This window comes from Erpetoichthys calabaricus, chromosome 9, assembly GCF_900747795.2.
Source record: "Erpetoichthys calabaricus chromosome 9, fErpCal1.3, whole genome shotgun sequence".
In the NCBI taxonomy this organism is placed as follows: Eukaryota; Metazoa; Chordata; class Cladistia; order Polypteriformes; family Polypteridae; genus Erpetoichthys; species Erpetoichthys calabaricus.
In genome coordinates this window covers 90576964-90590487 of record NC_041402.2, presented here as the reverse complement: position 1 = coordinate 90590487, position 13524 = coordinate 90576964, and the positions used below count along the sequence as shown (strand labels likewise).

Sequence of the window (13524 nt, the reverse complement as noted above, 5' to 3'; positions counted from 1 at the left end):
ATTGAGCAAAAACATATAAGTATGTTTTATTTGTTTTGTTCTTAGAAAGTTCTCTTTTTTTGAGCAAATACACTTTTATGGTCATTTAATTTAATAGTAAATTGAAGATTGTCCCCTCCAAATCTAGTCTCACTAAATCTGACAACCATGAGTGAATTTTGCTTAAACCTGGGTAGGAACAATTAGATGGCTCATTGAGTGTTACATTTCTGTCAAATCAGAGATGCTCTTGTTATCCTGTTCCTACAGAGAGCAAGCTTATGTTTATGATGAACTATCCACAGTGAAAAAGTCTCCTAAAAACCTTATTAGACATATAAATGTGTGTCATGTGTGCAGAGAGCACATTATATATTTAAAAAAAAACATAACTTGATTTAAAAATAAACAACCTAATGCAAGTGAAAAATATTTCTGTAGCATCACATTATACAATAGCATGTGATGGCATCAGTGGACCAATGGTAAACATGAACAATATTTTGTTCCAGATGCTATGTGTGCTCTCTGCTGTTCAGCATTATGGCAGTAGGAGTCAATGTAAGTGTGAAAGGATTGGAATTGAAAATATGAACTGCAAAATATGCAATTGAAATAAACCATGTGTCACACGCCAACAAAAGGACTGCCGATAAGAGAGCTGATGATGAAGATGCACAGGAGATGCAGATTTCAATACTCAAAACACCAGAATCAATAAATCGGCCTAATAATACCAGTATATGCACAGATAAGGCTGCACAACATTCACCTCCTGACTGCATGTTTAAACGAAGAACTAAGTAAATTTAACATTACTGTCTATTTGGAAATGCAAACATGCTATGACAAAGTAGCCGCAGCATTTTTAACATGTCGTATATCCATAGACCACAATGCTTTATCTAAACTCTATTTGGAATGGCATATAGTGATGCAATAGTTAAAATGACAGAAAAATATTGTAGCAGACAGAGGCACTTTCAAAACGTGTGTAGCCTAGTAGCCATTATGAAAGAAAATTTAACTGCAAGCTATTAAGGGTTAAAAGCTGACAAAGCTGTTTTGCTATAATGGCAGGTTATTCATACAGGCATCTGTCATAAGACAGGGTGCAGTAAGCTGACCTAGGACAACTTCCTATTTAGGAACGCGTCTGTTAGACACAGGAAAGATGACCTTTCCTTCTTTAGGGCCTCATCTGACACATACACAAAACAGAAAGGGTTTGCCAATTTGCGCACTATAAGATGAAATACTTAGGTAAACGATATTTTGCCTTTTTATAAGTAAGAGGAAGGGAGAAAATATAAAAAAGCCAACTGAAAGGCGGAACTTCACTCTTCTGTCTTGCAACACATGAATCCTATGTACTCACCGGTGCCTGAATAAAGACTGATTGATTAAACTATTCCTGCCTTCCTCTGGCATTACTTCCACACTGTGGTTGTCTATGTGTGTCTGTCTGTCTCCACTGTTGAAGCGCTCATTACAACATGCAAATTAATTTTTAAGCTTCAGTTACCTTGTGCTACTGAGCTCCTAAATGGATAACAGCTATTTAAGCTTTTTATTTTCTCTAAGCATCAAGTCTTTTGTTTGGTTTCTTTTGCTCCTCCTTATGTCCTTGGTGGCATCTTAAAATGCAAAATGGAGAAATTGGGGGTGGGTGTTTGAGGAAGAAGCCCTGTGGGTTTAGCCTTTGCAGTGTAGGATTTCACCTCTATTCACTACACACTTTTGGGGTTGACCCCAGATGTGTATTTTTAAGAATCATGCCTGGCCCCACAAAACTACTCCAGACCATGCAAGTGTTTATATGTGTGTATTCAGGAAAACTAACAAGTACAAAATGATTAATGTTTAGATGTAAACTGTGTATTAGTTATTGGGATACAATTACAACACAAATTATTCAATAACTGCTAAATGCTAAAGAATTATTTTTTATTACAGTTTGATTATTAGGGGTTGTTAATATTGAAGTTATTTTCTAAACAGTTTTTTAAGTCATTTATATGTCATATCTTTGAAGAAAGTAAACTTCCCAGCAAGAAAAATTCAGTGGGCCATGTTTCACTTATGCTATGTATAGAGCAGAAGCCAATGGCATGCAGATGCAGCTATTTGATAAAAACTTCCAAACGAAAATTAATTTAAGAGTGAGTGTCATCTGTTATTTTAAGTAGGGATGCTAGCAATTTAGTATAACATGAAGTTGATAAAGTAACTCTTTTCTGATTGTGTTCCTCCCTTGCATTTTTGTATCGTATAATGAAATACTTATTTTGTAATCCCCCAATTTTTTTTTTTTTTTTTTTTTACTACTGTAGGAAAAATTGTGGTCTTTATGGTTAATTTAAAGACTTGAAAAAATGACACTTTCAAACAGTACACACATTTGCAAGGGAGTCCCTTTGAGAAAGTCATTACTACAGAAGACCAAAGCTACATTATACATGTTGTGTGGCAATGATTATTAATTTATTATTCATCCTGGCTTCTTGGTCTTTCTGGAGGTTCCAGTGCTTACTTAATGGTTAAGTTAAAATGTAAAAAGTCTATGATCAGGGAGTTAAGATACACAAGATAAAGCATTCCGAAACACGCTGTAGACTTGTAAAGTCTCTAGATTAATGCAGCCAAAAAAGTTTTAACTATTTATGTGGGAATTAACCCCACAGTTCCACTTAGGGGATGCTTTTTAGAGCGGAATAGCAGAGAGAAATACTGTGCCACACCGTCATCTCCATAAACAAACTGCCTTGATAAATTGAATGGTGTCCTTTTGTTTGTCACATTTTTTATATTCTTATGTTTGTAGTTCTCTTAAGTCATTTTAGTGCTGCTGCTGTGTCTTAAATGTAGAAACTCAATCGCTGTATTTTACTGCATACATTAAGATCACATTGCTCCCATTAAGAGTTAGCCCAGGAGTGTAGGCTATCTTAATCAAGAATTCTTGCTTTAACAATTAACAAATAAATGCCTTTGTGAATATTAATGATATCATTCTTTTCTTTGTGTAGAGTACTTCGCATAATTTTTGCCTGCATCATACTTCAAAATCTGTCTCTTTGAATATATTATAGAAGTGTTTGTCTATATGTACTGCTTATTGTTTTGCTGTTCAAATTTCAAATTAATTTGTTCTTGTCTGGGATGTTTTTGCAGAAATCCATATTTTAGTAGTATAGTATTTACACTATATAAAATGAAAGTGTTGTAAAGTAGTACATAAATAAAGTAAATAAACATTGATTATTTTTCTGTTTTGGATTAATGATACAAGGAATTTATCATGAAGTGACTAGTCAGTTATGACACTGAATTTACTGTAAGAAATACTATCATCATTTGCAAGATGTTCTTTTAGGCTAGTGTTCACTTTATGTAATAGTTCACAATTTAGGTTGCTTGAATTTTATAATCATTAACTAATTAATTAATCTATTTTAGGAGATAACACTGGATTTAGAATTAATGTGGACAAGAAAAATGTTTACTGATGATATGTATGAAAAAAGACCCTTCTTATTTAATGTGATCAAAGAGAGGTTAACAAAGCTACAAGAGAGCCAAGACATAAGTAGCCAACTAATCAGGCAACAAGAAATCGAAGTGATCACAAGGTAAAAACAAGTCTGTTAAATTGTATGGATGCTTAAATATAGCAGAGTACATTTACTTCTAATTTATGTTCCTTTTTACCTCCCCTAGGATTATATTAACGCTTTCTCCTACAGTGCTTTTAAAACTCTACAAAGACAGAAGTAAAGTCTATTTGAGTTGTGAGGAGTTTTGGAATTTTGTGAATACGGAGCAAGTAGGTTTGTTTATTAAATATTCATTATTTACAAAGAAACTTTATATTTGTGTTCATTTTGATAACTATAATAATGGACCGCACGAGCAATGTTTATGCTTGGCATATAATTTTGTGTTTTTATTTATTTTTATTTTTATTAAAATGACTACAGAGAATTTGCATATACTGAAACATATAAACATTGTGTGACCTGTTATCACCATCCCTCAGCAGTTGGTAATGTTGTGATAATAGTCTGAATTTTGGTGTAAAAAATCTATATATGTATAACCTTTGAAAGGGCATTTAAATTTGAATTAGTATGTAAAATAAGGATTTCTTTGTGCAAAGTACTATAACTTTTGCTCTTCTATATGCATTTGTTGTAATACAGTCCAACGAAAACTTTCATGGGATGTCCATATCTTACTAAAATCACATTTATTCTGTACCGTTGTGTACACTGGGTTATTTTTTTGTGCATTTGTAGGTCATAATATTAAACAGAAATATGGGCTCGGAAGACTGCTACAGTACTTTCAGAATTTTGGTGTTCAAAGAAAACTCATAAAACATCATAGAGCACATGCTGTCACTCCTGAAATAAATGGTTGTTGTCTTATTAATGTGTTCTGAAAAATAGAGTAGTGACTCACATAAGAATATTATGACATATGAGTATTATAAATAAGTTTGACTCCTGCTATCATGTTAAAAGAATACAGTGGTTTTAATCGGTTTTGGCTTTTAAACATAGTATAATCTGTGAATTACTTATATCTATAATAAGTAAAAACATAATGTGTAAACATTGATATATAAAATAATATTTTAAACAGTGTAGGGCAGGAAAGACCATCCATCTGTCCATCCATTATCCAACCTGCTATATCCTAACTACAGGATCACGGGGATCTGCTGGAGCCAATACCAGCCAACACAGGGCGCAAGGCAGGAAACAAACCCTGGGCAGGGCGCCAGCCCACTGCAGGGTACACAAACACACACACACCCACACACCAAGCACACACTAGGGACAATTTAGAATCGCCAGTGCACCTAACCTGCATGTCTTTGGACTGTGGGAGGAAACCAGAGTACCCGGAGGAAACCCACGCAGACACGGGGAAAACATGCAGACTCCATGCAGGGAGGACCCGCGAAGCAAACCCGGGTCTCCTAACTGCGAGGCAGCAGCGCTACCCACTGTGCCACCGTGCCGCCCGGCAGGAAAGCTCAGAATAGGAATAAAGAAGAAGTGGAATAAAAAAGACGAAAATGATCAAACAGGCCTCTGTTACTGAGTGACCTTTTCCACAATTTACCTAAATAATGTTATGCTTCTAATCTCAAATTGCACACCTTGTCGTGTCGAGTTTAAATATTAGAGGTTCTTCACTCTATACCACATTAAGGCCATGACAGCAGTGCCCAAGACAATACTTGTTAACCCCCTAGTTTGCATATAGCTACAACATTTTTGCTCGCTCTGTGGAAAAACTTCAGGCTATTTTGAACATATTTGCAGACACATACAAGGGCCATCAGCATCAGGAATACCAGGATCCTCTACTAAGGTACCAGACCAGGAAACTGAGACCCCACAAATCATTACATCTGGAGAAATACTTTAGAGCATTAGAACAATCTAGATGAAAACCGGCCATTCAGCCCAACAAAGCTCGGCAATCCTATCCACTTAATTTCAGCAAATTAACATCAAGCTGAGCTATTTTGGAAGAATTAAGAAGATAGGATTGTCGAGCAAATACTTGAAGTTAACTCATTTTTATAACTTGGCAGTCAACTACCCCAAAATGTGACGGTCAAGAGGGAACTTGAGTACTGTATTAGATTTCCCAAAACCTCATTCAGAAAACTGTGCCATTGGAACTTAGAGAGTTCTGACTAAATATTTCACCTGAAAACTCTATAAACAATTCGGTCCATGCTGCCTGGAGAAGATTCTAAGCATCTACTGGGAGTATTGATGCACCAGTTTCAGCCTCCTCACTGAGGCAAAGATGACTAGAATCAAATCGTTATTCTTTAGAATTAGTTCAGGTTACTGGCCACTGCTTTTGAATCCCAAACTACATACATAACCCCAGCCAAACTATTCATAATGAAATATAATTCTTTGTAGGGAAATGCCTGCAACAAATATTAGTGTCTCAGATAAGACTGTTTTATGTTCCCTCCTATAGGATATTTCACAGAGAATAAGAAATTGACCAATTGATTCTTGTTCTTACATAAGTGTTGCATCAGAATATGTCTACAAATTCAAAAAATAGGCAGAAATTATTTTCATGCTAAAAATCACAGAAGAATGCAAGGTTTGTCCTGCTGGGTTTTTCCTTATTATTATAACAAAAAAGTTACTTATTTTTTTATTCAGAATTTAAATATAATTATTATCGAAACTTTTAAAGTTTGTAAAGATGTTTAAGCATTTTTTTTTAGAATTTAGGTATATTTTTGAAACTAATTTTAAGAGGTGACATTCTGTCCATATTAAGTGGGGAAGTAAGATATTTTCCAAAAATTTGAAAAATCTTAATCTGTCATTATAGTGACGATACCATTCGCCAACAGCTGTAACATTTTTTGTTGTCTGATTTAAATAAAAACAAAAAAACAAGGTGAAATAGAAGTTTACTTTTTTTCATTTTGCCTTCAATTAAAGCCTGTGACATATTACACAGGGTCAGATCTGACTACATTTGTAGATCTTGTCACCTGAGGATGTCAAATTTCGTGGCTAGAATTAAAACGAGATGATAAGTTACACGACTATGTGATGATTTCCATCAAAGTTTCAAATTTCCAAAGTACCCTGAACTCGCTGCATTCTCAGAATTAGTAACATGCTGTATGAGAGCACTGGTACTAAAAAAAAGTATTTCAAGGTATGGGGATTTCAGGAGCATTCTCAGCCCTGGTACAGTGAACATGACACATCAGACAAATCAGCCTGTCTTCCATTTGCACAGTCCAAAACACCCTTAATTCTTATCCCTCGTGTTTGCATTGTACTGTACTTCCAGGTGACCTTTCACTGTTTACCTGCTCAAACACACACGGGCCTTGGATAGTCGCTAGGGATTTCGGACTACATGACTGCTGGTCACAGGGGCACATTGCGACTCCTCCCAACACTCTAAGATTGTGTAAATAAAGTGTGTGACTGAAAAATTGTATAATGTGATAGGGCCTTAAGAAGACAAAAAGTTTGTTGTAAATGGTGTTGGATATTTATGCTGATATTGTGGATCTGATAATGATTCACCAAAACATTAAGGGAAAGTTCTGAAAAATTGTAATATAGTTAAATAATAACGTGAACATTTCTTTTGAAAGAATTTGGTATAGACCATTGGTTTAATACACAGGGAGAATCTTCTGCAGGTGAAATGTCATTATGTTGAGATACAGTAGCTAGAAAAAAATAGAATTTACATTATTAGAAATTAATAAAGCAATTTTAATTTTTAGAATCAAGTAATTAAATCACAGTCCTCAAAAACAGGTAATATAGAAATCTTCACTTCTTTCAATTAAATTATGCAGCTGCAAAAGATGTTACCAATCTCTTATGAAATAGAACAGTTATTTATAGAGTGACTTTTCTGTAGTTAATACTGATTTGTTTCAACCTCTAAATTTTTAGGGGATATTTGTGACAGTGAAGATAATTTAGTATGCTAAAAATCATAAATGGGTTCATAAAAAATATTGTTGGTAAACCAAGCACACTTGATTTTATGTTTTTGCTATTTAAATATAAAAATAACAAACACTTTATACAGTAAGTTCTAAATGTGAAAAAAGATTACTGTTTATGTTCTTGTTTTCCACCTATTTGGTTGAAGGCTGCAGAAATATGGATTATGTCATTTTATTGTAGCTACCTGTAAAAATGCCATTTATAAAATTACATTTTTAGTGATGTCTCATTTAAGATGAGTTACTTTCTATGCCGATAACGAGATATCTGTCATTGGAAAAACATAAATATATTATAAACTGGCTTATCTATTGCAGTATTTTTTATGGTGTCCATAATTACTTTTGACTGGGATTATACATTTTATTTTTCTAGTTTGCTTCAAGCAAATGTTAGGAGGTTTTGAAAAAGAATGCTGTTGTCATTATAGATAAGTCATGTAGAGAAGTGGGTTTATAGTGTTGTATCTTGAAAGAGATGGGAGATGACTTCAGACATTAACAAGTTAAGTAAGGATGTCAATTTTGTCATGTAATCCACAGCTGTAGACAGTTATGAGGTTTCTCAAGTAGCAAAACATCATCCATAGTAACATTACCATCATCCTGAGATTATTTTCTTTTTCCAGAAAAATTCCTGTTTCAGGGGATGTGTTCTTCAGTATTCACTGACAGCACATTTCTTCAGGGTAGGAAATCTTTTTCAAGCATTTAAAGTGTGTTAATATTGATTCATTAACAGGAAATGATTTAAAAGGCATACTTAAAATAATTCGGCTTTTGTTTTACTTCCAAAGGGGTTGGTGAATTCAAGTATATTTTGTGAAAACCCTCACCTTGTTGTATCTAAACTTCTAACAGAATGCATAACGGCTTGCCCTTTGCTAATCTCTTCTGCTGCGGTAAGAATTATTTGTAAATGGATATAAAGTGTGCAGTATGTATGTTTTGGATAAAATGGTACTGAAGCAAAGTACCTTTTTTTTTTTTTACTACCTTGTTTGCATGCACACTAAGTAAACTTTATGGGTGTTCTTGCATATTGTTGCTAAGTTCTTGCAATACCATGCATAAACGCAAACACCATTCAACTAAAACCTGGCACACTCTGACACAATCAACTTGTAACATGTTACTTGCTTACTTTTAATTAGTACTTTTGATCAGTACTGTGTGTACACACACAGTATATATGTGTATATTTTTATGCTGTTAGGTTGATCACCAATTCAAAATTGGCACTCTGTCTTTGTGAACAAATGTGCCTTATAATGCAGTGCTGGGTCATTATGTCATTTCACCCTATTTAATTGACTAGCGCAGTCTTTGGAAACTGTGATTAATGAAAGACTGATCTGAATGAAGGCAAAGCATTAATTAATAATATATGCTATTAATCTTGTTTTCTAGTTTTGGTGGCTTAAATTAGAACCTGTACTTCAGTCCCAGTGGAACAGGGTTGGAAGAGGGCAGCAAGCTGCAGCACTGGGGATGATGGCAGAATGCCAAGCTTGGGCTAAAAGGTTGTATGTAAAAGTGTCTACTCTTCAAATTGTATGCTTAATAAGCAAAAAGTAAAATAAAATCAATTTAAAGAGCATAGATGCGTTATACAAGCTGTGATTCCTAAGTGTTTAGATACTCCAGCATTGACTATGTATGGTTTCTCTTGTAACTGAACAAAATTGCTAACATTAATTAAATGCAGCAAACAGAAATTCTTACTTTTGTTTGAATTTATGAATAGCAGCTCTGTAATGTTGAACTGTGGAAAAATATTTTTTTCACTAGAGAAATGATTTTATTAACCAGGAATAATGTAAGAAATAACATCATTCTCTGTCAATGCTTACAAAACAAAACTTAACAACATCTTTTAAGTTATTGTTGTTTGTCTGTTACTATTAGCTATGGTGACTACAAAACATGGATACGTTAGTTGTTACCTACTATGCGTAATAAAAAGAAAAACAATCAGAGAATGGGCAGGTTAACTGATTTACTTAAAGCCACATAGCAAGATGGGCTGTAATGAAACCAGCAACCGTATGATTTAAATTTCAAAGTTTAAGCCATCACAAGGCCCTCCACTCTAATGTGCATCTGTATTGTGCTGTCAAAATGATATTTAGACAAAGCAGTTTTGTCTCCTTTCATGTCTTAACGTACACTATGACTTGGTTAATAAGTACAGTGGCTTTTAACACCGTTATAAAAGTCCATCGCATTATAAATAGTTAGAATCTAGAGTTATGTTTACTATAAATATTTAAGGCATGACTGTTCAAGAACTCAAATTTAAGTCATTTTGCCGTGGGCATCATGCCATGTTCTATGTTCTTCAGGCAAGATGTAAGGGGCCTGAGTTGCCTCGAAAGCTTGCATATTGAAATCTTTCTAGTTAGCCAATAAAAGGTGCATTTTGCTTGATTTCTCATTACATTCATAATGGCTAACACGGAACAACATCCTAATACTACAATAAATAAATAAAAAAGAAAAACTCAGAATGCTAATAGGCTTGATTTTGTCCTAAATTTAGGGAATAAAAGAAGGTAGGTTCTGATTCATACAATCAGAGATAAATCCTGAAATATGCATTAGTTGTTTAGTATGTACTATATATTAAGTGGAACAGTTTTGGTAAAATATTTTTAAAATGCTTAAACAACCAATTGTGCAAAAAAAACAATTGCATTCTAAGTTTATAAATTATTATTGCAGGTCACTTTGTGGTGAAGTAAATCACCCTCCATCAGACTCGCCTTTTGTTTTAGCTTCATTTCTCTATTTCTCCTTTTTAAAACGGACTGATAACTGCAGCATGACTGCTGTGCTGGGGACCATGTGTGATGATAATGAGCAGGTAAGTACAATATATACTGCATATCACTTGCTATATTATTATGTTTTTTTCAGTATATTATACAACAGAGCAGTCCAAGCAATTTTGTACTCCACAAGCAAGAATCATTTTCAGACTCTGCTTATTTTTTTTTTATTTTGTCCTGGAGTCCGACTGATGTTGCAGATTTAGTGAATTAAAATAATCCATATCTTCTGCTCTGGTGGTTTTTAGACTGAATTGGATCAATTAACATCCATTTTCTTATTTATAGAGAGTTAATTGGCTGGTTTTTATACAATATAATATGTTTTATTTTTCTTAATATTGTAATCTCATCTAATTTTTAAATGGTTTTCCTGTTGAGAGCAATGGTGAGTAAATCGCACACAACTTTCCTAAGCCCAGCCATTTTCTCCAGAAGGTTATCCAGGCATTCCCTCAAGCATGTCCTTGCTATGCTTCTAGGTTTTTCCCCAGTGGACAATTTCCTTGCTTCCCTCCAAAGGAACAGCAATGATTCTGTATTTCCTCCTAGATTATCATGCTTCTCCCCTCAGAACAGAGACTGTGCCATTACACCAGGGGTGCTCAAAGTTTTTGAATGCCGGTCCACATTCAGTTCGCCACCAACCATCGGGGTCCGCTATAGCCAGGTTTACCGTGTAGGTCTGTAGAACTGTAGGTGTAGGTCTGTAGGAGGCTAGTAATAGATTCAACGCAAATGATAACATTTTTACAGAAGACCAAGACATGCACAAAACATGGAAAAGAATTCAAAAAAGTCACATGACTACTTGCAATTAACACACCAATTACAACAGTTGGTACATAAATGATTGTCACTCAGTGTGAAGTGTGAAACTGTTGTTTCGATTTCATAATGGCAGCATAGTTCGGTGAGTAACCAGTCAGTGCAATTCTCATTGCATTCCTGAGGTTCTGGTTGGTAATTACACTTCGATGTTTTGTCTTGATAGTGTTCATAGTGGAGAATGCACACTCACAAGAATATGTTGAACCAAACATAGTGAGCACGGAAATCGCCAGTTTCTTTGCAGCAGGATACCGAGAATCTGGAACAAACTTTGACCAAAAAATTGTTATACCGACTTCGTTCAATTTTGCTTTCAAAACGTGAGAAGCTTGCAAATCAGCTGCTTCCATTTGCAACAGTGACGGGTTTGAGTTCGGAAAAATTGAGGCAGCCACAGATGTCCATTCACCGTCAGGCTGGACAATGAAAGGATCAGCAACAAACAAAAACACAGGCTTCAGTTTTCTGAAATCCTTAAAACGTTCATCAAACTCGACCTTCAAATGATGTAGAAATGTGGAAATCAACTGAAAACATGCCTGTTGATCAGCTGTCATGCAGCTCTTCAGGTTTGGGAAATGCAGCATCTTGCCACCTTCCAAGTCATTGATGAAAATGCTCAGTTTTGTTTCAAAGGCACAACATTTTTCTTGCAATTCAACAATGGTTTTGTCTGCACCCTGAAGTGACAAATTCAGTGTATTTATATGTCCCATAATATCAACAAGAAATGCCAGCAGTGCGACCTTGTCACTGTCTTGAATAAATGTTAAAAATTCTGCAGCTTTCTTTGTATTCAAGGACTGCAGGAAGTCAGCTACATCTTCACGGAGATTCCAGAACCTTTCCAACACACGGCCCTTGCTTAACCATCTGACATCATTGTGAAGCAGCAAATCTCCAAATTCTGCAGACATCTCTTCAAGAAAAGAATGAAACAGACGATGCTGCAGAGATGAATTACATCGTAAAAAATTCATTAATTTCACAAGAGTAGACATCACTTCCTCCAGTTCGTCACAAAGTTTTGAACAGAGGGCTGACTGATGAATGATGCAGTGATAAGCAACAAGGTTGGGCTGAAGTGCCTTCATACGAGTGACAAGTCCTCTATCTTTACCAGTCATTGCTGGTGCCCCGTCTGTTGTAAGGGAAACCATTTTTTGTTACATCCAGTCCAGCTGCGTGCATAAACTGCGATAATACTGAAAACAAGTCCTCACCGCGGGTCTGTTTTGCTAGCGGTAGTAATGTCATAAACTCTTCAACAAAATTATGGCCATCAAAAAATCTTGTGAACACACAGAGTTGAGACATGTCAGTTATTTCAGTGGATTCATCGCACGCGAGAGCAAACAATTCAGCCTGTTTAAGATCTGAGATTAACTGACCACCGACATTGTCAGCAAGGTCATCTGCACGATGACTAGCAGTACTGTCTGATAATGGTATCTGCTGAATCAGTTCAACACACTTTTGTCGCTAAACAGAACCGAAGAAGCAGACATCATGCATTCTTTAACAACCTCTGCATCAGTAAATGCTTTCTTATGTCTGCCAAGAACCCAAACAATGCGTAGCGAAGCTTCTGTAACATTTGATTGTGTGGTGGTCGCTTTCGTCATCAGCGATGAACTCGCTACCAACGACGACTTAAGGGCGTCAATCTTATGCGAACGGAGCTCTGACTTTGGTGGATAATTTGCATTGTAGTACTCAGCGTGTTTCGTCTCAAAATGTCGTTTTACATTGCTGCTTTTAATCACGCTTACCGTTTCCTGGTAAATAATGCACATGGGCCGTGCGTTAGGTTGGTCTGGCAAAATAAAGAAAAAGTCCTCAGTCCACGACTTCTGAAACGATCGATTTTCTTGATCTATCTTTCTGCGCTTGCAACTTGTTGCCATAATTACGATTATTACCGATTGAAATTCAAAATTCGTGTAAATAATACAAATCATACAGTTGTACGCCGTACACCGGATATGAAAATCAGCGGAGCAGACGACACGACACTGCGTATACTACAGCAATCGGAAATAATTCAAATAAACGGAAAACAGGTCCGCCTATTCGGACTTTTGACTTGCGCAGAAGCCAGTCGCGGTCCGCCAAAAACGTCTTGGCGGTCCAGATTGTGGACCCGCGGTCCGCCGTTTGAGTACCCCTACATTACACTATTGAATAATATGCCAGATTTTAGTAGATTACACGTAACATAATGAATGTCGACACTACGATTCCATATTCTACTCTGGCCCCAAAAGGCACAATTGAAAAATGTCATCTTTGGTTGTTATTGTCTATATAATGGAGGAATGGTTTATAATGAGATGCAGTACATAC

At 35.6% G+C, this 13524-nt stretch overlaps 1 protein-coding gene across 1 annotated transcript in view; it reads left to right on the top strand.

Annotated features, from left to right (window-relative positions):
* The window catches only part of LOC114657918 (Fanconi anemia group A protein), a 124430-nt gene that overhangs the window by 96471 nt on the left and 14435 nt on the right, over positions 1 to 13524 (top strand). Inside the window, exons 32-37 of the mRNA XM_028809886.2 lie at positions 3439 to 3611; positions 3700 to 3805; positions 8146 to 8205; positions 8314 to 8418; positions 8927 to 9039; positions 10241 to 10382. Coding sequence (XP_028665719.2) covers positions 3439 to 3611; positions 3700 to 3805; positions 8146 to 8205; positions 8314 to 8418; positions 8927 to 9039; positions 10241 to 10382 — 699 coding nt within the window. The remainder of the gene's footprint in view (positions 1 to 3438; positions 3612 to 3699; positions 3806 to 8145; positions 8206 to 8313; positions 8419 to 8926; positions 9040 to 10240; positions 10383 to 13524) is intronic.